This window comes from Ranitomeya variabilis, chromosome 6 (genome assembly GCF_051348905.1).
Source record: "Ranitomeya variabilis isolate aRanVar5 chromosome 6, aRanVar5.hap1, whole genome shotgun sequence".
Lineage (NCBI taxonomy): Eukaryota > Metazoa > Chordata > Amphibia > Anura > Dendrobatidae > Ranitomeya > Ranitomeya variabilis.
Window position 1 is genome coordinate 573,992,679 of NC_135237.1, and position 26,444 is coordinate 574,019,122.

Sequence of the window (26,444 nt, forward strand, 5' to 3'; positions counted from 1 at the left end):
AGGCCGTCCGCCCTGCTGGTGCATGGCCGCTGCGGCGGTGGTCGCCGCACGGCTCCGCTCCTTTAGGGCGTTAGGACCCACTACGAGGTTTGCCGTGAAGGGGCAGTGGGCTTCATACAGTCTGATCAGAATGTTAAACTGAAAACCTCATGTTCAGTATTTACATTTTTGCCTAGCGGCTTTAGATCAACGTATGATTTTGGGATGTGCGGTTCATGCTCTTTTCTTTTTTTTTTTCTTTTTGCACAAAGTCTCTCCAGTTTGTATCTGATTAAGAAGTCTTTGACGACGCCTTACCATCACCCATGAAATGGGGCCTGTCAGCGGTTCAACCGCACCCTAAGCCAGATGTTGAGAACTTTGGAAGAGGATAGGAAGGCCCGATGGCCTGAATATGTGGCCGAACTGGTGTGGGTATATAACAACTGAAAACACAGTACCACCGGTTACACTCCTTACACTCTTCTGTTCGGTCGTCCAGGGAGGGAGATTACAGAACTGGAGCTAGAGACTGAGGAAGACTACATACGGGACAGGGGTGTCTACCTGAGCTTGTGAACATCGACATTGTTTGCAGACTTTACATCGTCTGGTGCAGACCAAGCTCCAAGAACTGGAGCAACCCAGAACTGCTCCCCTATGTGGGACAGCTTTGCAAGCTGGGGATCGTGTCCTGGTACGAGAGAGGCATCCTCATGACAAGCTGGAGTCCCGGTGGGAAAATAACCCATATTGGGTGAAAGGAAGAGTCAATGCTAGGGGACCTGTATATGAGATTCAGCCTGAGGAGAAGGAAGGTGCTCCTACTCGCATAGTTCACCGGAACATGTTACGGCCCTGCTTATCAAGAGATCCCAACCCCGAGCAGGAGATACTGGATGCTCCAAACGAAGTTCCAACAGTCCTCATGAGAGCTGAAGAGGAAGAGTCCGACGTTGACAATTCAGCTGAGGAAAGTATGTCTACCTGTCCCCGAGGACAACCTGGTTCAGTTGTTCCATTGGAATCTACTACTTCTTCTACGTTACGGTGCTCCAAGCGCACTAAAAGAGCTAAAAGAGGGGGAATGTACAGTAAAAGGAAGAACCAGAATGGGGGTACATTTCTCACGGCGGATCTAAAACTGTTGGGGCTGTCACCCAAGTTGCAAGGGGAAGAGGGAAAGACTTTCATTCCAGGATGAACCCTTGCATGTGAATTTAGTAGGTGGGGCCGAGATAAATAGTGTTGGAAAAGAGCCAGAGACCAGGGGGGAAAGCTGAGTGGTGAGTCGGGTGCTGTGCCCGCTTTGAGGGCAGAGCGATCCGTTTGCGCAGGCTGACTTGACTGTATCCCTGCATACAGGTTAACCGCTGGTGGATGACTAACTGGCAATCCCCCGCTATCCTTCGATCCTGGAGGTGACTCAGTCTTGATGCTGGAAATGGCACCAGGTGTGCGACACCGCGAGACACGGGCGGCTAGGCTAGTGCTCTGCCAGCCAGGATTCGTGTACACTGTGGAGCGAAGTCTTGTTCCGGCAGTGTCACATATTGGCCTCCGTACCGTGCCATACACACGTAGGCACAGGAAAGTTACTCTCTCCTCAAAGACTATGTCAAGATGTCAGACGCCACTGTTGTAGGTGCCACCATTGGATCCCCTTCCGTCACAGACTTCGAGACATCACGTGCCGCTGTTGTCGGTGCCACTGTTGGAACCCTGAGACACTGCACACAAGAAGACTACAGTATGATAAGTTTCACCTCTTTAATTACTGAACTATTTTTCGTCCCTGTCCTAACCTGCCACTCTCCCAGTTCTGTCCCATTCCCCATCACTACCCTGCAACCTATTACTCCCTCCTTTGTTTCCAGCACTGGAGGGGTGCTTTGAATGTAAGCCCCCTGCTCTTTTCTTATATTCACCTTCCGGGGATATCACCTTTTACCAACATCGCTCCGGTCCCTGGCGACATCTTGTCCCCGTAATTTCTGACGGCTTTTAAGTCAGCAGTTTCATCACAAGAGCCCAATGTGAGTTTAAGACCTAGAATGAGGTTCTCAGAGATGTATTGAAAAGTGACCTCCGGCGCGCTCTATGAAACACTGGAGCTGCAGGCAGGTCACTTTTCACCGGAGTCCGACTGGAGCAACGTTGGAAAAGAATTAAGGATTTGGCAGGTAAGTATAAGACTGTGAGCAGGGGAATTACATATAAAGCACCACTCCAACAGTGCAACAAAAAATGCTGGAGTGGTGTTTTTGCCTGGGAGGGACCATAAGAGGGGTGTACTGTTATGCATTAGTCCTGGATATGTGCTTTGCTTCCCTCTCTATGGTCCGCTGAACTCTGCTATGCTCCTCATCGGGATTTGCAGATGTCCCGGCATGATCCCATGTGAGCATCAGCCCGATCTTGTATAATTGAGACTCACCCTTTTGTCTTGGTATTGCATTAAGACCTCCGAGTTGGTGGACCTTGGCGTGCTAATTGGCTTTCCAGCACTGCATCTGAGTTTTTCTGACATACTGTACCTGCTTGCGGTCTACCGCATTCTGCCTAGTTGCCTGTGGTCTCCTGTTCCTTGGCTGTCCTTGTCCAATGTGCTGCTGCTGCTATCTGTTGCGCTGACGCCTGTGATCTGTGTGCCCGCCCAAACCTTGGGCTTGGAGGATCCACCTCACCTGGTGAATCTAACAAGTAGTCTGAGGGATATGGGTCTTTTTTTAGCAGTTTGTGAGAGAGAGCGCAAGAGAGAGAGAGAGAGGACATGGGGAGCAGTCTGTGAGAGAGCGGAATAGGGAGCAGTTGTGAGAGATGCATGGGGAGTATCTGTTTTAGAGGAAGTATGGGGAGAAGTTTCAGAGAAAGGGGAGTATGAGGGCAGACTGTGATAGAAATTATCATTGCCAAGTAGAGATCAAATGAAGGAACAAACTATACAAATTTCTTTATGGACTTTGAGATCTATGACATCTCTCCTATTGGCTGACATCAGACTTTGGAATATTTGGAGCTCACCCACCTCCTGTCTCTGACACAGCCTGCACCAAGTATTTGGACTCTGCCAATACTCTTATCTCCATGGTCTTCTTCCCCATTCCAAAATTCCTGAGAGATGTTATGGCGAAGCGACGGAGTGATCGCCACCTTGGTCCATGAATACCTAAGAAGAAAAGGAAATGGAGACATTACTTGCTGCATACAGAACAAGAGTTTTCTAGTCCTCATCTCATTACTATTATACCCTTACAAGCCTTAAAGTCATACAGTCAGGTAAAGTGCACCAGCATCTGCCACAATGCCCCTGGTGTTAGCATCCTGGTCTATCCTATTTGGGAGGCATGCACCGCCTCAAAAAATTGTGTAGGACCTCACAGTTTGAAAAGTATCGTTCTACATAGAAAAATCTGATGTGGAGAGCAGGAATAACTGTACATGTGAACTTATCTTTGCCCTGTTTCCAAGAGATAGTAACTGCAGCTTCATCTCCCTCCTCCCCACCCCCTGTTTTGTATATACAGTACTGTATGACTCTAAATTGATTTCTGAGAGGAAGGACAAAAATGCAGAGATCCTACATGATGCTTTAATCTCACCGTATCCATCGGTGGACAGATACAACACTGGGATGTAGGGGCGTGCACTGAACTGCTCGGCGTGATTTATCAGAGCGTCTTTCACCGTCTCGTAGCCGCACAGGACAACCACAGGTTCTGACAATTTCCAGATGGTGAACACGGAGCCGTATTTTTGGCTGAGCTGATGGAGGAAACACATTTGAGCAATTAACAAAAAGCTGCCACACATTCCTCTTTCCCCAAGATTGGATCTCCACAAATTTTTGATAGAACTTCACACAGTCTGTTTACAATGTAAAGATCGTAAAAATTTCTATTTCCAGAAAAAAATTTTCACCGGTTTTATTTCAACCTCTTTACAATTTTTGTACAATTCAGTAAAAATTAAAGCATCGCACCTTGACTAAGGACAGAGTGATGTCTGAAGCTGCCTGAACGACGAAGGAATTTTCACTAAATTCTACCTGCATTATAAAGCCACTGAAATAAAGATAAGAGTTTTAATCTGAAACAAGAGGAAATCTTCAACTTGTGATCTTAAACACTTGAACCAAGTAGGGACCATTTCTTGATGTCGAAGATCGTAGCAGCATTATGGAGAGTGAGCCATTTTACTTTGTTCTTGAATCTCAGTACAATCTCTAATATATACTATATATACTAATGGGTAACACATGAAGATCTTCCTGTCCTGCTGTAGATTTGTTTTATGTTGTATACTGCTTATCTGTACATGTGTTGAGAGCTCAATGCAGAAAGAGGTTGTGTGTGTCAAAATCCTCTGCTTCTTGTTACAGAGAGCCTGCGATTGGCTGGCTCCATGGAGATGTTCAGGAAGTCAGGCTCTGACCCTCCAGTCAACAGGCCTTGTATCTGATTGGACTGTCATCTTCTTATCAAGTGATGTCTAAAGCTCTGGTCTTTAAGGACAATCAATGTGCAGAGTATGTGTAGTGTCTTGCAAGTCTTACTGGTGATATGGCTGTTACATTTAATACACAATTATGCCCTCCCTTATTGTAACAGGGCATATCAAAGCCTCTGTTACAGAAGGAGGAGTCAGTTTTTGTAGATGGTGAGAGCATGAAGAAGCTTTTTTGCTTGAAATGTAAATATAAAATGGGGTATGTGGCATTAGTCAACTTATGTGCCTCCTATGGACAGAAATAAGGTCAAAATTGTAGGTGGGCGCTGCATGGTGTCCCGAGTGGGGGAAGACTGTCAAAGAAGGAAAGTAAAGGAGAACAAAGAGGCTTAAGACTGCAGGAAAGAACAGTGCAGTTGCAGAGGGGATCATTGCAGACTATGCCTTCAACGAAGGGCTCATCCACCCCATAGATAGCAAAGTGCACTGATGAGAGAGAGCATGAATCAGTTCCACACTATAATGTCTTACAGGGAGATCATGAGAGAAGTGTGTTATGGACCTGGTGGTTAGGAGCACCTGGAATGACCTGATGGTTAAACCAAAAGACAGGACAAGCTCTGGGAAGTGGGATCTCTGCTGACCGCAAACCCTGATCCTATCACACACACTAGAAATAGCCGTGGAGCGTACCTAACTCTCCCTAGACGCCTCTTCACAGCCTAAGAGCTAACTACCCCTAAAGATAGGAAATAAAGCCTTACCTTGCCTCAGAGAAATTCCCCAAAGGAAAAGGCAGCCCCCCACAAATATTGACTGTGAGTTAAGAGGAAAGTCACAAACACAGAAATGAAACAGGTTTTAGCAAAGGAGGCCAGTCTTCACTAAATAGCAGAGGATAGTAAGGGATCTATGCGGTCAGCAAAAAAACTACAAAAAAAACACGCAGAGTGTGCAAAAAGACCCCCACACCGACTCACGGTGCGGAGGTGCCACTCTGCACCCCAGAGCTTCCAGCTAGCAAGGCAATATCATGATAGCAAGCTGGACTAGAACTTAGCAAATACTAGGAAATATATTCAGTACACAATGAACAACAAATGAACTAGCAGGGACTTAGCTTCTGCTGGAGTAGACAGGTCATCAGAAAGATCCTAGAGAGATCTGAACCAGTACTAAGACATTGACAGCTGGCATGGAGTAACAATCTGAGTGAAGTTAAATAGAGAAGCCAGCCTGGCCATAAATGAGGGCAGCTGAGGAAGCAAACTCAAGAACCAGCAGTTCCACTCACAGCCACCAGAGGGAGTTCATGGACAGATCTCGCCGAAGTACCATTCATGACCACAGAAGGAAGTTCGAGGACGGAATTCACAACAGTACCACCCCCTTGAGGAGGGGTCACCGAACCCTCACCAGCGTCCCCAGGCCGATCAGGACGAGCCAAATGAAAGGCACGAACCAAATCGGCAGCATGGACATCGGAGGCAACAACCCAGGAATTATCCTCCTGACCATAGCCCTTCCATTTGACCAGGTACTGAAGTTTCCGTCTCGAAATACGAGAATCTAAAATCTTCTCCACCTCATACTCCAACTCCCCCTCGACCAACACCGGAGCAGGAGGGTCAACGGAGGGAACCATAGGCGCCACATATCTCCGCAACAACGACCTATGGAACACATTATGGATGGCAAAAGAAGCCGGAAGGGCCAAACGAAACGACACAGGATTGAGAATTTCCGAAATCTTATAAGGACCAATGAAACAAGGCTTAAACTTAGGAGAAGAAACCTTCATAGGAACATAACGAGACGACAACCAAACCAAATCCCCAACAGTTTTAATTCTAAAACTCTGGGCAAAACCGTCAATGAAAAAGACCTGGGTATATGGGTGGATGACAAACTCATATTCAGTGGCCAGTGTCAGGCAGCTGCTACAAAGGCAAATAAAATAATGGGATGTATTAAAAGAGGCATAGATGCTCATGAGGAGAACATAATTTTACCTCTATACAAGTCACTAGTTCGACCACACTTAGAATACTGTGCACAGTTCTGGTCTCCGGTGTATAAGAAAGACATAGCTGAACTGGAGCGGGTGCAGAGAAGAGCGACCAAGGTTATTAGAGGACTGGGGGGTCTGCAATACCAAGATAGGTTATTACACTTGGGGCTATTTAGTTTGGAAAAACGAAGGCTAAGGGGTGATCTTATTTTAATGTATAAATATATGAGGGGACAGTACAAAGACCTTTCTGCTGATCTTTTTAATCATAGACCTGAGACAGGGACAAGGGGGCATCCTCTACGTCTGGAGGAAAGAAGGTTTAAGCATAATAACAGACGCGGATTCTTTACTTTAAGAGCAGTGAGACTATGGAACTCTCTGCCGTATGATGTTGTAATGAGTGATTCATTAATTAAATTTAAGAGGGGACTGGATACCTTTCTGGAAAAGTATAATGTTACAGGGTATATACACTAGATTCCTTGATAAGGCGTTGATCCAGGGAACTAGTCTGATTGCCGTATGTGGAGTCGGGAAGGAATTTTTTTCCCCATGGTGGAGTTACTCTTTGCCACATGGGTTTTTTTTGCCTTCCTCTGGATCAACATGTTAGGGCATGTTAGGTTAGGCTATGGGTTGAACTAGATGGACTTACAGTCTTCCTTCAACCTTAATAACTATGTAACTATGTAACACGAAGTCGGGGACCAACACAGCGACGGCGGTTAGCGAAACGTTGAGCCTCCTCCTGGGACAATGTCAAATTGTCCACTACGTGAGTCCAAATTTGCTGCAACCTGTCCACCACAGAATCTACACCAGGACAGTCCGAAGGCTCAACCTGCCCTGAAGAAAAACGAGGATGAAAACCAGAATTACAAAAAAAAGGTGAAACCAAAGTAGCCGAACTGGCCCGATTATTAAGGGCGAACTCAGCCAATGGCAAGAAGGTCACCCAATCATCCTGATCAGCAGAAACAAAGCATCTCAGATAGGTCTCCAAAGTCTGATTGGTTCGTTCGGTTTGGCCATTTGTCTGAGGATGGAAAGCCAAAGAAAAAGACAAATCAATGCCCATCTTAGCACAAAAGGACCGCCAAAACCTTGAAACAAACTGGGAACCTCTGTCCGACACGATGTTCTCCGGAATGCCATGCAAACGAACCACATGCTCGAAAAATAATGGAACCAAATCGGAGGAGGAAGGTAATTTAGGTAAGGGTACCAAATGGACCATCTTAGAGAAGCGATCACAAACCACCCAGATGACTGACATCCTATGAGAGACAGGGAGATCTGAAATAAAATCCATGGAAACATGCGTCCAGGGCTGTCATGATTCTCAATGGCGAGAGAACATAGCCCAGCATATATGAGAACTAGCTCTTGGAAGATGGAAACTATACTGACCATGAACTAAACCTGCCGCACAACTAGAAGTGGCCGGGTAGCATGCCTACGTTTTTTTATCCCTAGATGCCCAGCGCCAGCCGGAGAACTACCTAATCCTAGCAGAGGAAAAGACAGTCCTGGCTCACCTCTAGAGAAATTTTCCCAAAAGGCAGACAGAGGCCACCACATATATTGGCGGTGATTTTAGATGAAATGACAAACGTAGTATGAAAATAGGTTTAGCAAAAATCGAGGTCCGCTTACTAGATAGCAAGAAGACAGAAAGGGCACTTTCATGGTCAGCAGAAAACCCTATCAAAACACCATCCAGAAATTACTTTAAGACTCTAGCATTAACTCATAACACCAGAGTGGCAATTTCCGCTCACAAGAGCTTTCCAGACACAGTAACGAAACAGCAGCTGTGAACAGGAACAAAATGCAAAAACACACAAGGACAAAAGTCCAACTTAGCTGGGAGTTGTCTATTAGCAGGAACATGCACAGAAAGGCTTCTGATTACATTGTTGACCGGCATGAAACTGACAGAGGAGCAAGGTTATATAGCGACTCCCAATTCCTGATAGGAGCAGGTGAACAGAGGGGATGATGCACACAAGTACAATTCCACAAGTGGCCACCGGGGGAGCCCAGAATCCAATTTCACAACAGTACCCCCCCTCAAGGAGGGGGCACCGAACCCTCACCAGAACCACCAGGGCGATCAGGATGAGCCCTATGAAAGGCACGGACAAGATCGGAGGCATGAACATCAGAGGCAGTGACCCAAGAATTATCCTCCTGACCGTATCCCTTCCATTTGACCAGATACTGGAGTTTCCGTCTGGAAACACGAGAGTCCAAGATCTTTTCCACAACGTACTCCAACTCACCCTCAACCAACACCGGAGCAGGAGGCTCAACGGAAGGCACAGCCGGTACCTCATACCTGCGCAACAATGACCGATGAAAAACATTATGAATCGAAAAGGATGCAGGGAGGTCCAAACGGAAGGACACAGGGTTAAGAATCTCCAATATCTTGTACGGGCCGATGAACCGAGGCTTAAACTTAGGAGAAGAAACCCTCATAGGGACAAAACGAGAAGACAACCACACCAAGTCCCCGACACAAAGCCGAGGACCAACCCGACGCCGGCGGTTGGCAAAAAGCTGAGTCTTCTCCTGGGACAACTTCAAATTGTCCACCACCTGCCCCCAAATCTGATGCAACCTCTCCACCACAGCATCCACTCCAGGACAATCTGAAGATTCCACTTGACCGGAGGAAAATCGAGGATGAAACCCCGAATTACAGAAAAACGGGGACACCAAGGTGGCAGAGCTGGCCCGATTATTGAGGGCGAACTCCGCCAAAGGCAAAAAAGCAACCCAATCATCCTGATCCGCAGACACAAAACACCTCAAATATGTCTCCAAGGTCTGATTAGTCCGCTCGGTCTGGCCATTAGTCTGAGGATGGAAAGCAGACGAAAAAGACAAATCTATGCCCATCCTAGCACAGAATGCCCGCCAAAATCTAGACACGAATTGGGTCCCTCTGTCAGAAACGATATTCTCCGGAATACCATGCAAACGAACAACATTTTGAAAAAACAGAGGAACCAACTCGGAAGAAGAAGGCAACTTAGGCAAGGGAACCAGATGGACCATCTTAGAGAAACGGTCACACACCACCCAGATGACAGACATCTTATGAGAAACAGGCAGATCCGAAATAAAATCCATCGAGATGTGCGTCCAAGGCCTCTTCGGGATAGGCAAGGGTAACAACAATCCACTAGCCCGAGAACAACAAGGCTTGGCCCGAGCACAAACGTCACAAGACTGCACAAAGCCTCGCACATCTCGTGACAGGGAAGGCCACCAGAAGGACCTTGCCACCAAATCCCTGGTACCAAAGATTCCAGGATGACCTGCCAACGCAGAAGAATGAACCTCAGAGATGACTCTACTGGTCCAATCATCAGGAACAAACAGTCTACCAGGTGGGCAACGATCAGGTCTATCCGCCTGAAACTCCTGCAAGGCCCGCCGCAGGTCTGGAGAAACGGCAGACAATATCACTCCATCTTTAAGGATACCTGTGGGCTCAGAATTACCAGGGGAGTCAGGCTCAAAACTCCTAGAAAGGGCATCCGCCTTAACATTCTTAGAACCCAGTAGGTAAGACACCACAAAATTAAACCGAGAGAAAAACAACGACCAGCGCGCCTGTCTAGGATTCAGGCGCCTGGCAGACTCAAGGTAAATTAAATTTTTGTGGTCAGTCAATACCACCACCTGATGTCTGGCCCCCTCAAGCCAGTGACGCCACTCCTCAAAAGCCCACTTCATGGCCAAAAGCTCCCGATTCCCAATATCATAATTCCGCTCGGCGGGCGAAAATTTACGGGAAAAAAAAGCACAAGGTCTCATCACGGAGCAGTCGGAACTTCTCTGCGACAACACCGCCCCAGCTCCGATTTCAGAAGCGTCGACCTCAACCTGAAAAGGAAGAGCAACATCAGGCTGACGCAACACTGGGGCGGAAGAAAAGCGGCGCTTGAGCTCCCGAAAGGCCTCCACAGCATCAGGGGACCAATCAGCAACATCAGCACCCTTCTTAGTCAAATCAGTCAATGGTTTTACAACATCAGAAAAACCAGCAATAAATCGACGATAAAAGTTAGCAAAGCCCAAAAATTTCTGAAGACTCTTTAAGAGAAGAGGGTTGCGTCCAATCACCAATAGCCTGAACCTTGACAGGATCCATCTCGATGGAAGAGGGGGAAAAAATGTATCCCAAGAAGGAAATCTTTTGAACCCCAAAAACACACTTAGAACCCTTCACACACAAGGAATTAGACCGCAAAACCTGAAAAACCCTCCTGACCTGCTGGACATGAGAGTCCCAGTCATCCGAAAAAATCAGAATATCATCCAGATACACAATCATAAATTTATCCAAATAATCGCGGAAAATGTCATGCATAAAGGACTGGAAGACTGAAGGGGCATTTGAAAAACCAAAAGGCATCACCAAATACTCAAAATGGCCCTCGGGCGTATTAAATGCGGTTTTCCACTCATCCCCCTGCTTGATTCGCACCAAATTATACGCCCCACGGAGATCAATCTTAGAGAACCACTTGGCCCCCTTTATACGAGCAAACAAATCAGTAAGCAGTGGTAACGGATATTGATATTTAACCGTGATTTTATTCAAAAGTCGATAATCAATACACGGCCTCAAAGAGCCGTCTTTCTTAGACACAAAGAAAAAACCGGCTCCTAAGGGAGATGACGAAGGACGAATATGTCCCTTTTCCAAGGACTCCTTAATATATTCTCGCATAGCCGCGTGTTCAGGCACAGACAGATTAAATAAACGACCCTTAGGGTATTTACTACCCGGGATCAAGTCTATGGCACAATCGCACTCCCGGTGCGGAGGTAGTGAACCAACCTTGGGTTCTTCAAAAACGTCACGAAAGTCAGACAAGAATTCAGGAATCTCAGAGGGAATAGATGATGAAATGGAAACCAAAGGTACGTCCCCATGAGTTCCTTTACATCCCCAGCTTAACACAGACATAGCTCTCCAGTCGAGGACTGGGTTATGAGATTGCAGCCATGGCAATCCCAGCACCAAAACATCATGTAGATTATACAGCACCAGAAAGCGAATAACCTCCTGGTGATCCGGATTAACACGCATAGTCACTTGTGTCCAGTATTGTGGTTTATTACTAGCCAATGGGGTGGAGTCAATCCCTTTCAGAGGTATCGGAGCCTCCAATGGCTCCAAATCATACCCACAGCGTTTGGCAAAGGACCAATCCATAAGACTCAAAGCAGCACCAGAGTCGACATAGGCGTCCGCGGTAATAGATGACAAAGAACAAATCAGGGTCACAGATAGAATAAACTTAGACTGTAAAGTGCTAATTGAAACAGACTTGTCAGGCTTCTTAGTACGCTTAAAGCATGCTGATATAACATGAGTTGAATCACCACAATAGAAGCACAACCCATTTTTTCGTCTAAAATTCTGCCGCTCGCTTCTGGACAGAATTCTATCACATTGCATATTTTCTGGCGTTTTCTCAGTAGACACCGCCAAATGGTGCACAGGTTTGCGCTCCCGCAGACGCCTATCGATCTGAATAGCCATCGTCATGGACTCATTCAGACTCGCAGGCACAGGGAACCCCACCATAACATCCTTAATGGCATCAGAGAGACCTTCTCTGAAAATCGCCGCCAGGGCGCACTCATTCCACTGAGTAAGCACAGACCATTTGCGGAATTTTTGGCAGTATATTTCAGCTTCATCTTGCCCCTGAGACAAGGACATCAAGGCCTTTTCCGCCTGAAGCTCTAAATGAGGTTCCTCATAAAGCAACCCCAAGGCCAGAAAAAACGCATCCACATTGAGCAACGCAGGATCCCCTGGTGCCAATGCAAAAGCCCAGTCTTGAGGGTCGCCCCGGAGCAAGGAAATTACAATCCTGACCTGCTGTGCAGGGTCTCCGGCAGAGCGAGACTTCAGGGACAAAAACAATTTGCAATTATTTTTAAAATTTTGAAAGTGAGATCTATTCCCCGAGAAGAATTCAGGCAAAGGAATTCTGTTGTGAATTTGCTTTTTGCTCCCTCTAGTGGTTACTAGTTTTTTGACTCTGGTTTTTCTGTCATTCCTTTTATCCGCACCTGGGTCGTTAGTTAGGGGTGTTGCTATATAAGCTCCCTGGACCTTCAGTTCAATGCCTGGCAACGTAGTTATCAGAGCTAGTCTGCTGTGCTCTTGTCTACTGATCCTGGTTCCAGTTATTTCAGCTAAGTCTGCCTTTTGCTTTTTGCTATTTGTTTTGGTTTTGTATTTTTGTCCAGCTTGTTCCTAATCTATATCCTGACCTTTGCTGGAAGCTCTAGGGGGCTGGTGTTCTCCCCCCGGACCGTTAGACGGTTCGGGGGTTCTTGAATTTCCAGTGTGGATTTTGATAGGGTTTTTGTTGACCATATAAGTTACCTTTCTTTATTCTGCTATCAGTAAGCGGGCCTCTCTGTGCTAAACCTGGTTCATTTCTGTGTTTGTCATTTCCTCTTACCTCACCGTCATTATTTGTGGGGGGCTTCTATCCAGCTTTGGGGTCCCCTTCTCTGGAGGCAAGAAAGGTCTTTGTTTTCCTCTACTAGGGGTAGCTAGATTCTCCGGCTGGCGCGTGTCATCTAGAATCAACGTAGGAATGATCCCCGGCTACTTCTAGTGTTGGCGTTAGGAGTAGATATATGGTCAACTCAGTTACCACTGCCCTATGAGCTGGATTTTTGTATTCTGCAGACTTCCACGTTCCTCTGAGACCCTCGCCATTGGGGTCATAACAGTTTGCCAGGCCAGTATTAAATGTTTAATGCATTGCAGAAGAGGGATTATAAGAAAGAAGATTCTGAGTTTTTTTTTTTTTCTTCTTCCCCTTTACCTCAGAGTGGCTATGCTTGCTGCAGACATGAATGTCCAGACCTTGATTACAAGTGTGGACCAGCTGGCTACTCGTGTGCAGGGCATACAAGACTATGTTATCAGAAATCCTAGGTCAGAACCTAAAATACCGATTCCTGAACTGTTTTCCGGAGACAGGTTTAAGTTTAGGAATTTCGTGAATAATTGTAAATTGTTTTTGTCCCTGAGACCCTGTTCATCAGGAGATTCTGCTCAGCAAGTAAAAATTGTTATTTCGTTCTTACGGGGCGACCCTCAGGATTGGGCTTTTTCGCTGGCGCCAGGAGATCCGGCATTGGCTGATCTTGATGCGTTTTTTCTGGCGCTCGGTTTACTTTATGAGGAACCCAATCTTGAGATTCAGGCAGAAAAGGCCTTGCTGTCTATGTCTCAGGGGCAGGACGAGGCTGAAGTGTATTGCCAAAAATTTCGGAAATGGTCCGTGCTGACACATTGGAACGAGTGTGCACTGGCCGCTAATTTTAGAAATGGCCTTTCTGAAGCCATTAAGAATGTTATGGTGGGTTTTCCCATTCCCACAGGTCTGAATGATACTATGGCACTGGCTATTCAAATTGACCGGCGGTTGCGGGAGCGCAAAACCGCAAATTCCCTCATGGTGTTGTCTGAACAGACACCTAATTCGGTGCAATGTGATAGAAAAACCGCAAATTCCCTCATGGTGTTGTCTGAACAGACACCTGATTTAATGCAATGTGATAGAATCCTGACTAGAAATGAGCGGAAAATTCATAGACGCCGGAATGGCTTGTGCTACTACTGTGGTGATTCTACACATGTTATCTCAGCATGCTCTAAACGTATAGCTAAGGTTGTTAGTCCTGTCACCGTTGGTAATTTGCAACCTAAATTTATTCTGTCTGTAACTTTGATTTGCTCACTGTCATCTTATCCTGTCATGGCGTTTGTAGATTCAGGTGCTGCCCTGAGTCTCATGGATCTCTCATTTGCTAAGCGCTGTGGTTTTACTCTTGAACCATTAGAAAATCCTATTCCTCTTAGGGGTATTGATGCTACACCATTGGCAGCAAATAAACCGCAGTATTGGACACAGGTTACCATGTGCATGACTCCTGAACACCGCGAGGTGATACGTTTCCTGGTTTTACATAAAATGCATGATTTGGTTGTTTTAGGGCTGCCATGGTTACAGACCCATAATCCAGTCCTGGACTGGAAGGCTATGTCAGTCTCAAGTTGGGGCTGTCGTGGTATTCATGAGGATTCCCTGCCTGTGTCTATTGCTTCTTCTACGCCTTCGGAAGTTCCGGAGTATTTGTCTGATTATCAGGATGTCTTCAGTGAGTCTGAGTCCAGTGCACTGCCTCCTCATAGGGACTGTGACTGTGCTATAGATTTGATCCCAGGCAGTAAATTTCCTAAGGGAAGACTGTTTAATCTGTCGGTACCTGAACATACCGCTATGCGTTCATATATCAAGGAGTCTCTGGAGAAAGGACATATTCGTCCGTCTTCTTCCCCTCTTGGTGCGGGATTCTTTTTTGTGGCAAAAAAGGACGGATCTTTGAGACCTTGTATTGATTATCGGCTTTTAAATAAGATCACTGTCAAATTTCAGTATCCTTTACCGCTGTTGTCTGACTTGTTTGCCCGGATTAAGGGTGCCAAGTGGTTCACCAAGATAGACCTTCGTGGTGCGTACAACCTTGTGCGCATTAAGCAAGGTGATGAATGGAAAACCGCATTCAATACGCCCGAAGGTCATTTTGAGTACTTGGTGATGCCTTTTGGGCTCTCCAATGCGCCTTCAGTTTTTCAGTCCTTTATGCATGACATTTTCCGGAAGTATCTGGATAAATTTTTGATTGTTTATCTGGATGATATTTTGGTTTTTTCTGATAATTGGGATTCGCATGTGGAGCAGGTCAGGTTGGTCTTTAAAATTTTGCGTGAAAATTCTTTGTTTGTCAAGGGCTCAAAGTGTCTCTTTGGTGTACAGAAGGTTCCCTTTTTGGGGTTCATTTTTTCCCCTTCTGCTGTGGAGATGGACCCAGTCAAGGTCCGAGCTATTCTTGATTGGACTCAGCCCTCGTCAGTTAAGAGTCTTCAGAAGTTCTTGGGCTTCGCTAACTTCTACCGTCGTTTTATCGCTAATTTTTCTAGCATTGTGAAACCTTTGACGGATATGACCAAGAAGGGCTCCGATGTAGCTAACTGGGCTCCTGCTGCCGTGGAGGCTTTCCAGGAGTTGAAACGCCGGTTTACTTCGGCGCCTGTTTTGTGCCAGCCTGACGTCTCACTTCCCTTTCAGGTTGAGGTGGATGCTTCGGAGATTGGGGCAGGGGCTGTTTTGTCGCAGAGAGGCCCTGGTTGCTCTGTTATGAAACCTTGTGCCTTTTTCTCTAGGAAGTTTTCGCCTGCCGAGCGAAATTATGATGTGGGCAATCGGGAGTTGTTGGCCATGAAATGGGCATTTGAGGAGTGGCGTCATTGGCTCGAGGGTGCTAAGCATCGTGTGGTGGTCTTGACTGATCACAAAAATCTGATGTATCTCGAGTCTGCTAAACGCCTTAATCCGAGACAGGCCCGCTGGTCATTGTTTTTCTCCCGCTTTGATTTTGTTGTCTCGTATTTACCAGGTTCAAAGAATGTGAAGGCCGATGCTCTTTCTAGGAGCTTTGTGCCTGATGCTCCTGGAGTCGCTGATCCTGTTGGTATTCTTAAAGATGGAGTTATCTTGTCAGCTATTTCTCCGGATCTGCGACGTGTGTTGCAGAGATTTCAGGCTGATAGGCCTGAGTCTTGTCCACCTGACAGACTGTTTGTCCCGGATAAGTGGACCAGCAGAGTCATTTCCGAGGTTCATTCCTCGGTGTTGGCAGGTCACCCGGGAATTTTTGGCACCAGAGATCTGGTGGCCAGGTCCTTTTGGTGGCCTTCCTTGTCAAGGGATGTGCGGTCATTTGTGCAGTCCTGTGGGACTTGTGCTCGAGCTAAGCCTTGCTGTTCTCGTGCCAGCGGTTTGCTCTTGCCCTTGCCTGTCCCGAAGAGACCTTGGACACATATCTCCATGGATTTCATTTCTGATCTTCCGCTATCTCAGGGCATGTCCGTTATCTGGGTGATATGTGATCGCTTCTCCAAGATGGTCCATTTGGTTCCTTTGCCTAAGCTGCCTTCCTCTTCCGATCTGGTTCCTGTGTTTTTCCAGAACGTGGTTCGTTTGCACGGCATCCCTGAGAATATTGTGTCAGACAGAGGATCCCAGTTCGTTTCCAGGTTCTGGCGATCCTTTTGTAGTAGGATGGGCATTGATTTGTCGTTTTCGTCTGCTTTCCATCCTCAGACTAATGGACAGACGGAGCGAACCAATCAGACTTTGGAGGCTTATTTGAGGTGTTTTGTCTCTGCTGATCAGGACGATTGGGTGACATTCTTGCCGTTGGCTGAGTTTGCCCTTAATAATCGGGCTAGTTCCGCCACCTTGGTTTCGCCTTTTTTCTGCAACTCTGGTTTCCATCCTCGCTTTTCTTCGGGTCATGTGGAGCCTTCTGACTGTCCTGGGGTGGATTCTGTGGTGGATAGGTTGCAGCAGATCTGGAATCATGTGGTGGACAACTTGAAGTTGTCACAGGAGAAGGCTCAGCGCTTTGCCAACCGCCGCCGCGGTGTGGGTCCCCGACTACGCGTTGGGGATTTGGTATGGCTTTCTTCCCGCTTTGTTCCTATGAAGGTCTCCTCTCCCAAATTTAAACCTCGTTTTATTGGGCCTTACAAGATATTGGAAATCCTTAATCCTGTATCTTTTCGTCTGGATCTTCCTGTGTCGTTTGCTATTCACAATGTATTTCATAGGTCCTTGTTGCGGCGCTACATTGTGCCTGTAGTTCCTTCTGCTGAGCCTCCTGCTCCGGTGTTGGTTGAGGGCGAGTTGGAGTACGTGGTGGAGAAGATCTTGGATTCTCGCCTCTCCAGGCGGAGGCTTCAGTACCTGGTCAAGTGGAAGGGCTATGGTCAGGAGGATAATTCCTGGGTGGTCGCCTCTGATGTTCATGCGGCCGATTTAGTTCGTGCCTTTCATGCCGCTCATCCTGATCGCCCTGGTGGTCGTGGTGAGGGTTCGGTGACCCCTCACTAAGGGGGGGGTACTGTTGTGAATTTGCTTTTTGCTCCCTCTAGTGGTTACTAGTTTTTTGACTCTGGTTTTTCTGTCATTCCTTTTATCCGCACCTGGGTCGTTAGTTAGGGGTGTTGCTATATAAGCTCCCTGGACCTTCAGTTCAATGCCTGGCAACGTAGTTATCAGAGCTAGTCTGCTGTGCTCTTGTCTACTGATCCTGGTTCCAGTTATTTCAGCTAAGTCTGCCTTTTGCTTTTTGCTATTTGTTTTGGTTTTGTATTTTTGTCCAGCTTGTTCCTAATCTATATCCTGACCTTTGCTGGAAGCTCTAGGGGGCTGGTGTTCTCCCTCCGGACCGTTAGACGGTTCGGGGGTTCTTGAATTTCCAGTGTGGATTTTGATAGGGTTTTTGTTGACCATATAAGTTACCTTTCTTTATTCTGCTATCAGTAAGCGGGCCTCTCTGTGCTAAACCTGGTTCATTTCTGTGTTTGTCATTTCCTCTTACCTCACCGTCATTATTTGTGGGGGGCTTCTATCCAGCTTTGGGGTCCCCTTCTCTGGAGGCAAGAAAGGTCTTTGTTTTCCTCTACTAGGGGTAGCTAGATTCTCCGGCTGGCGCGTGTCATCTAGAATCAACGTAGGAATGATCCCCGGCTACTTCTAGTGTTGGCGTTAGGAGTAGATATATGGTCAACTCAGTTACCACTGCCCTATGAGCTGGATTTTTGTATTCTGCAGACTTCCACGTTCCTCTGAGACCCTCGCCATTGGGGTCATAACAGAATTCTAGGCTCAGACATAGGTGCATGAACAACAAAATCTTGCAAATTTTGTACCTTTGTGGCGAGATTATTCAAACCTGTAGCTACACTCTGAAGATCCATTTGAAACAGGTGAACACAGAGCCATTCAAGGATAAGAAGGAGAGAAAGAGAGGAAGGCTGCAGTATAGGCAGACTAGCAAGTGATTCAATTAAGAGCACACTCAGAACTAGAGGGAAAAAAAAAAAAAAAAATGTAGCAGACTTCTTTTTTCTCTCCTTTCTCAGCCAGTAATTTAACCCTTTTTTTTTGGGCCGGTCAAACTGTCATGATTCTCAATGGCGAGAGAACATAGCCCAGCATATATGAGAACTAGCTCTTGGAAGATGGAAACTATACTGACCATGAACTAAACCTGCCGCACAACTAGAAGTGGCCGGGTAGCATGCCTACGTTTTTTTATCCCTAGATGCCCAGCGCCAGCCGGAGAACTACCTAATCCTAGCAGAGGAAAAGACAGTCCTGGCTCACCTCTAGAGAAATTTTCCCAAAAGGCAGACAGAGGCCCCCACATATATTGGCGGTGATTTTAGATGAAATGACAAACGTAGTATGAAAATAGGTTTAGCAAAAATCGAGGTCCGCTTACTAGATAGCAAGAAGACAGAAAGGGCACTTTCATGGTCAGCAGAAAACCCTATCAAAACACCATCCAGAAATTACTTTAAGACTCTAGCATTAACTCATAACACCAGAGTGGCAATTTCCGCTCACAAGAGCTTTCCAGACACAGTAACGAAACAGCAGCTGTGAACAGGAACAAAATGCAAAAACACACAAGGACAAAAGTCCAACTTAGCTGGGAGTTGTCTAGTAGCAGGAACATGCACAGAAAGGCTTCTGATTACATTGTTGACCGGCATGAAACTGACAGAGGAGCAAGGTTATATAGCGACTCCCAATTCCTGATAGGAGCAGGTGAACAGAGGGGATGATGCACACAAGTACAATTCCACAAGTGGCCACCGGGGGAGCCCAGAATCCAATTTCACAACACAGGGCCTTTTCGGGACCGGCAAGGGCAAAAGAAACCCACTAGCATGAGAACAGCAGGGCTTGGCCCGAGCACAAGTCCCACAGGACTGCACAAAAGAACGCACATCCCGTGACAAGGAAGGCCACCAAAAGGACCTAGCCACCAAATCTCTGGTACCAAAAATCCCAGGATGACCAGCCAACACCGAACAATGAACCTCAGAGATAACTCTACTCATCTATCAGGGACAAACAGTTTCTAAGCTGGACAACGGTCAGGTCTATCAGCCTGAAACTCCTGCAGCACCCGCCGCAAATCAGGGGAGATGGCAGACAGAATTACCCCCTCTTTAAGAATACCAGCTGGCTCAGGAACTCCCGGAGAATCAGGCACAAAACTCCTTGAAAGGGCATCAGCCTTCACATTCTTAGAACCCGGAAGGTACGAAACTACAAAATCGAAATGGGAGAAAAACAGCAACCATCGAGCCTGTCTAGGATTCAACCGCTTGGCAGACTCGAGATAAGTCAGATTCTTGCGATCCGTTAAGACCACCACGCGATGCTTGGCTCCCTCAAGTCAATGTCGCCACTCTTCGAATGCCCACTTCATAGCCAACAACTCCCGATTGCCGACATCATAATTACGCTCAGCCGGCGAAAACTTTCTAGAAAATTTCTAGAAAAGAAAGCACATGACTTCATCACAGAGCCATCAGAACTTCTTTGGGACAAAACAGCCCCTGCTCCAATCTCAGAAGCATCAACCTCGACCTGAAAAGGGAGCGAAACATCTGGCTGACACAACACAGGGGCCGAAGAAAAACGACGTTTCAACTCCTGAAAAGCCTCAACGGCCGCAGAGGACCAATTCACCACATCAGCACCTTTCTTGGTCAGATCAGTCAACGGTTTAACACTAGAAAAATTAGCGATGAAGCGACGGTAAAAATTAGCAAAGCCCAGGAACTTCTGAAGGCTCTTCACAGATGTAGGTTGAGTCCAATCATAAATGGCCTGAACTTTAACAGGATCCATCTCGATAGTAGAAGGGGAAAAAAATGAAGCCCAAAAAGGAAACCTTCTGAACTCCGAAGAGACATTTAGACCCCTTCACAAACAAAGAATTAGCACGAAGGACCTGGAACACCATTCTGACCTGCTTCACATGAGACTCCCAATCATCCGAAAAGACCAAAATATCATCCAAATATACAATCATGAATCTATCCAGAAACTTTCGGAAGATGTCATGCATAAAGGACTGAAACAGAGACGGAGCATTAGAAAGCCCGAATGGCATCACCAGGTACTCAAAATGGTTCTCGGGCGTATTAAATGCTGTTTTCCATTCGTCACCCTGTTTAATACGCACAAGATTATACGCCCCTCGAAGATCTATCTTGGTGAACCAACTAGCCCCCTTAATCCGAGCAAACAAATCAGACAGTAGAGGCAAAGGGTACTGAAATTTGACCGTGATTTTATTGAGAAGGCGGTAATCTATACAAGGTCTCAGAGAACCATCCTTCTTGGCCACAAAAAAGAACCCTGCTCCCAACGGTGACGACGACGGGCAAATATGCCCTTTTTTCCAAGGACTCCTTTATATAACTCCGCATAGCAGCATGTTCTGGCACAGATAAATTGAAAAGTCGGCCCTTAGGAAACTTACTACCAGGAATCAAATTAATAGCACAATCACAATCCCTATGAGGAGGTAGGGCACTGGATTTGGGCTCATCAAATACATCCCGGTAATCCGACAAAAACTCAGGGACTTCAGAAGGAGTGGAAGAAGATATTGACAACAACGGAACATCACCATGTACCCCTTGACAACCCCAACTGGACACAGACATTGATTTCCAATCCAACACTGGATTATGGACCTGTAGCCATGGCAAACCCAACACGACCACATCATGTAAATTATGCAACACCAAAAAGCGAATATCTTCCTGATGTGCAGGAGCCATGCACATGGTCAACTGAGTCCAGTACTGAGGTTTATTCTTGGCCAAAGGCGTAGCATCAATTCCCCTTAATGGAATAGGATACTGTAAGGGCTCCAAGAAAAAACCACAGCGCCTGGCAAACTCCAAGTCCATCAAATTCAGGGCAGCGACTGAATCCACAAATGCCATAACAGAGTAGGATGACAATGAGCAAATCAGAGTAACGGACAAAAGAAATTTAGGCTGTACAGTACTAATGGTGACAGACCTAGCGAACCGCTTAGTGCGCTTAGGACAATCAGAGATAGCATGAGTAGAGTCACTACAGTAAAAACACAGCCCATTCTGACATCTGTGTTCTTGCTGTTCAGCTCTGGTCAAAGTCCTATCACATTGCATAGGTTCAGGCCTCTGCTCAGAGGATACCGCCAAATGGTGCACAATTTTGCGCTCACGCAAGCGCCGATCGATCTGAATAGCCAAGGACATTGATTCATTCAGACCAGCAGGCGTGGGGAACCCCACCATAACATCCTTAAGGGCTTCAGAAAGACCCTTTCTGAAAATTGCTGCCAGGGCACACTCATTCCACTGAGTAAGCACAGACCACTTTCGAAACTTCTGGCAATATACCTCCGCTTCATCCTGACCCTGACACAAAGCCAGCAAGATTTTCTCTGTTTTCTCTGCCTGATCCACAGAATTAGGCTCGTCATAAAGCAATCCAAGCGCCAGAAAAAACGCATCTACATTAAGCAATGCAGGATCTCCTGGCGCAAGGGAGAATGCCCAGTCTTGAGGGTCGCCACGTAACAAAGAAATAATGATTTTTACTTGCTGAATGGGGTTACCAGAGGAGCGGGGTTTCAAAGCAAGAAACAGTCTGCAATTATTTTTGAAATTCAGAAACTTAGATCTATCCCCAGAAAACAAATCAGGAATTGGAATTCTAGGCTCTAACATGGGATTCTGAACTACATAATCTTGAATCCTCTGTACCCTAGCAGTGAGTTGATCCACACAAGAGGACAGACCTTGAATGTCAATATCTACACCTGAGTCCTGAACCACCCAGAGGTTAAGGGGAAAAGAAAGACAAAACACACTGCAGAGAAAAAAAAATGGTCTCAGAACTTCTCTTATCCCTCTTTTGAGATGCATTAACACTTTGTTGGCTGTTATGATCCTTAGTGGCTTAGGATCACAAATCTGACCAGCTAAGTAGGAGAATATAGGACGAGCTCTGGGGATGTGGTAACTGGACTGACCGCAACCCTGATCCTAACGTACCTAAAATTCCTAGACGTCTCTTCACAGCCTGAGAAACTGGCTACCCCTAGAGAGAAATTAAAGCCTCACTTGCCTCAGAGAAATAACCCCAAAGTTTAGAACAGCCCCCCACAAATAATAACGGTGAGTTAAGGAGAAGGCACAAACGTAGAAATGAAAACAGGTTCAGCAAATGAGGCCCACTAATCACTGAATAGGAAGAGGATAGCAGAATCTGTGCGGTCAGTAAAAAACCCTATGCAAAAAACATCCATGCAGAGAATGCAAGAACCCCCACACCAACTAACGATGTGAGGGGAGAAACTCTGCACCCCAGAGCTACCAGAAAGCAAAAGATCACATATTAGCAAACTGGACAGAACTCATCGTATACTGAGAAACATATAGAACACAGATGAGCAAAAATGAATGAGCAAACTGTGAAGAGCAGAACAAAAATGGTTACCTCAATGAACCACAAAAAAGAATTTGTGATAAATATTGACCTGTCCATTCAAGGACATTTTAGCTATAGTATGAAATCCTGTTTTTCTTGTCTGTGGAATTGCCTTTGTACTGTTTGTTTGTGAAACTGCCACTTAGGCTTTTGTTTGTAGTGAAACTATCACATAGACGAAACTGTTTTTTCTTTCTTTCCTGTTTTGTCTCTTTGTTTAAACATGCAAAACTTGTATAACCACTGAACCTACCGATACAACTATATAAAGAAGGGATAGCACCTTGAAGGCAGGCGTGCTTCAGTGACTTCCCAGTGATACACTATACAAGACGTGTCTTGTGTATTATTTCTGGTGATTCCCCACTTCCAAAGGCTGCTCCGACTGAATGTGATCCTGACATTTCCTGGCGCCTGAACAGGGACCCGAGGTCTGTGTATTCCTTCAAGAACACCGGCAGAATACGAACGAAAAGAGAATCTGGGATAATGGACGGCAGATGAACAAAAACCTGGCCAGGTAAGAGACACTGTTAGATCTCTTATATCTGCCCTGCACTATCCGTAAGATTTTCTGTGTCGTGTCCTTTAGCGGGTAGTTCTAGTAGAGGAGGATACCTATAGCTCGGGTTCTTGAACTATTTAGGAATTGATCACCTCACGGAGTACGGCATTGAATGAGAGTGAATGTGAATAAAAGGTGTGTGGAAGTTGGGAATAGCCCTATAAGCCGCCCAGGGTGTTGAAACAGAAGAAGTGACTGTCCCACTGGGCAACGTGGTTGCGTCCTTTCGGGGAGACCTCCGCGCCTATGGTTCAATCTCTGACCCTGTCTTTGACAAAAACCTGGTGACGGATAAGTGTATGATAGTATGAGCCCAGGACAGATAAATTAGCCTGGGACAAGAATACGTTGTGTATGATAGTATGAGCCCAGGACAGATAAATTAGCCTGGGACAAGATACGTTGTATGTTCTTTTTCTTTTTCTGTCTGGTTGCATTTGTGTTGTTTGCTATAGGTGTAGGAATCAGGATTTTCTTACATCAACACAGTTTAAACATCCCAGCTCCTTAGGAAGAAGGTAACGAGGTATTCTCATACCCAAACGCCACCTAGGGCAAGAAAAGACATCCTAGCTCCTTAGGAAGAAGGTAACGAGGTATTCTCATACCCAAACGCCACCTAGGGCAAGAAAGCTCAGGATAAGAAAATGGGGGATAAGCAAACAAAGTCGGAACCAGAAGAATTAGATATCTATACTATCATAAAGGAGAGAAGTGGTGAAGATGCCACTAAGGGGCTGAGAAAGATTTTTAGTAAGTTTGGAGTTACTAGGGCAGAAGCTTTTAGTAGAAAACTATGGGAAGGAATTCAGGAAATAATCAAAGACAAGAAATGGATAGATCAGATCCAAGCATTGATCGATGTCTCTAGGGTAGCAGAAATGCTGTGGTCTGCCCTATTGGAACAAGCATGTGGGCATGACAGCATGTGCATTTAGCTAAACTGATCTGTGTGTATGAGGAATCCCTGTGTAATGCAGATTCCCCAAATTTCCAGTGCCAGTGTTGTGTGACTAATGTGCAGAGAGTGTGTGCCTTACAGACACAACTGGCAGAGAATGAACAGTATAATGTAGACAGAGAAAAGCAGATTGCTAGTCTTGAATCACAACTGCTGAAAATGAAAAATCATTGTGTTGATATGGAAGCCCAGCTGATTCAGTCTGGGGCTGAGGTCAGAGCTGTGAAGGAAATGGCAGCAGCCAGTGATGCCATTGTTAATCAGTGCAGTGTGGAGCTGGATACTAGTTCCCAACTGATTACTAGTCTGAAAAATATCATCAATGATTTTTCAAATGTGGTGCCGGCCTTCTCTTTGTCTCTGAACACAAGGTCAGATCCCCGACCAATTGTGCCCTGTGCAGGGCAAAAAGGGGGGAGTGATGGAAAAGGTGATATATCAAATATTTTATCAAATTTTGATCCAATAATAAAAAGTAATGACAGATATGTGCTGTCTAAATTACAAAGAAAGTTCAAACGTGACATTGTTAAGAGTGCATCCTTAGTAATGGAAGAGTTTAAAAGTTCCAGACAGAAGGAAGTATGTTCTGTCCGGGCCCATAAATCAGGCTTGGCATGTGTTACATGTTATGCCTGTGCTGGCTCCGGCCATATTGCCAGGTACTGCAAATGGCCGGGTACGATGAAGGAGAGGAAATATTATTCTGTGAAATGTTTTAAATGTGGTCACTTTGGACATATTGCAAGGAACTGTTACTGCACAAGTAATTGTGAGAGGCCTAGCAATATTGTCAGGGAGCACAGGCATTTTCACAGACATAATGGCATTTTCTCTCAGTCTGTCCCAAGCCACGGGCAAACTCCTCAAAATGGCCAATTACAACCAGGGAGGATAGTGAGGTCTTGATGTAAACTCAGATTATAGAGTTTCTATCTGGTCTCTGGTCTTTCATTGTTTGTTTTAGCTCCTTTTATTCTTCTTCTATTTGCTAAGTTTGCTCTTTTGTTATTGAAATGAATTGTTAGACCAGTGTGGTTTAGACAGGAGGCAGAAGGGCCTTATCTGAGGTGCAATGTGATTGCAATGATAATAGGATTTGTTAGTTGTTGGTTTTTTTTTGCTGTTTTCTATCAGACCCCCTGTGAAGTAAATGAGGTTATTTACTGGTACCTGTGGTTTTTAACTCCAGGTTTCTATAGAATTCATAATGATAAGAGTAACACAGATCACAGGATAATAGAGTCACATCCATGGATGCTCTGATTTGTTGCTTGAACTTAGGGCCCCTTCACACTGGTCGATTCTGCTACGATTACGACGCATTTGCGTCATATTCGACATCGCAGTACGAGCTCGTAGCCAGCGGTCACACTCTACGATGTTAACGCTTTTTCTGACGTAGTTGCGATGTGAACGTCACGCGTCGCAATCGTACGCTACCCTTCACACCGCCATAGTCCTACGACTCCGAGCGTGACGTATTACCAGCATGGGCGTGCTAAAACGTCACGCCCAATCAGGAGACAGGTATGCGGAAGCCCAACCCACGTAGTCGCATTACGAGCTCGTATGACCGCCGTCACATACTACGATTTCGACCGCCACAGCGAGACATTTACGACGAAAGAAAGTTCTGCTCTTTCTTTCACATCGTACGATGCTGGGCTGCGTCGCAAATCGTAACGCCATGTCACACTTTGCAACCTCGGAACGAGGACGGATAAACGTCACAAATCGAACGCTCGTTCAGACTTTGATTGCACAGTGTGAAGGGGCCCTAAGATAGGTAGGGAGGTGTGTGTTCACCTAAGCTTTGAAGTTCAGCTGTAAAACTGACTTTGTTTGTTTGTTTTCCTGTGCATCTTAGATTAGATAAAGGGTGTTGTTACGTGAGCTAAGATAGGCGAGTAAGCATGGACAGATAACGGATGTACACGATGGAGTGTCATGTTATACAGTGTGCTGACCTTGAAGTTTGGACGGACAACA

The 26,444-nt window shown here is 45.9% G+C and overlaps 1 protein-coding gene across 5 annotated transcripts in view; it reads right to left on the minus strand.

The window, feature by feature from the left end:
* LOC143783138 (cytochrome P450 2C20-like) overlaps nt 1–26,444 on the minus strand; it is a 522,836-nt gene that overhangs the window by 128,555 nt on the left and 367,837 nt on the right. For all 5 annotated transcript variants that reach the window (XM_077271448.1, XM_077271449.1, XM_077271451.1 and 2 more), the window contains 2 exons: nt 3,582–3,744; nt 3,008–3,148 (listed from right to left, as the gene is read on the minus strand). In XM_077271448.1, the coding sequence (XP_077127563.1) occupies nt 3,008–3,148; nt 3,582–3,744 (304 nt within the window). The remainder of the gene's footprint in view (nt 1–3,007; nt 3,149–3,581; nt 3,745–26,444) is intronic.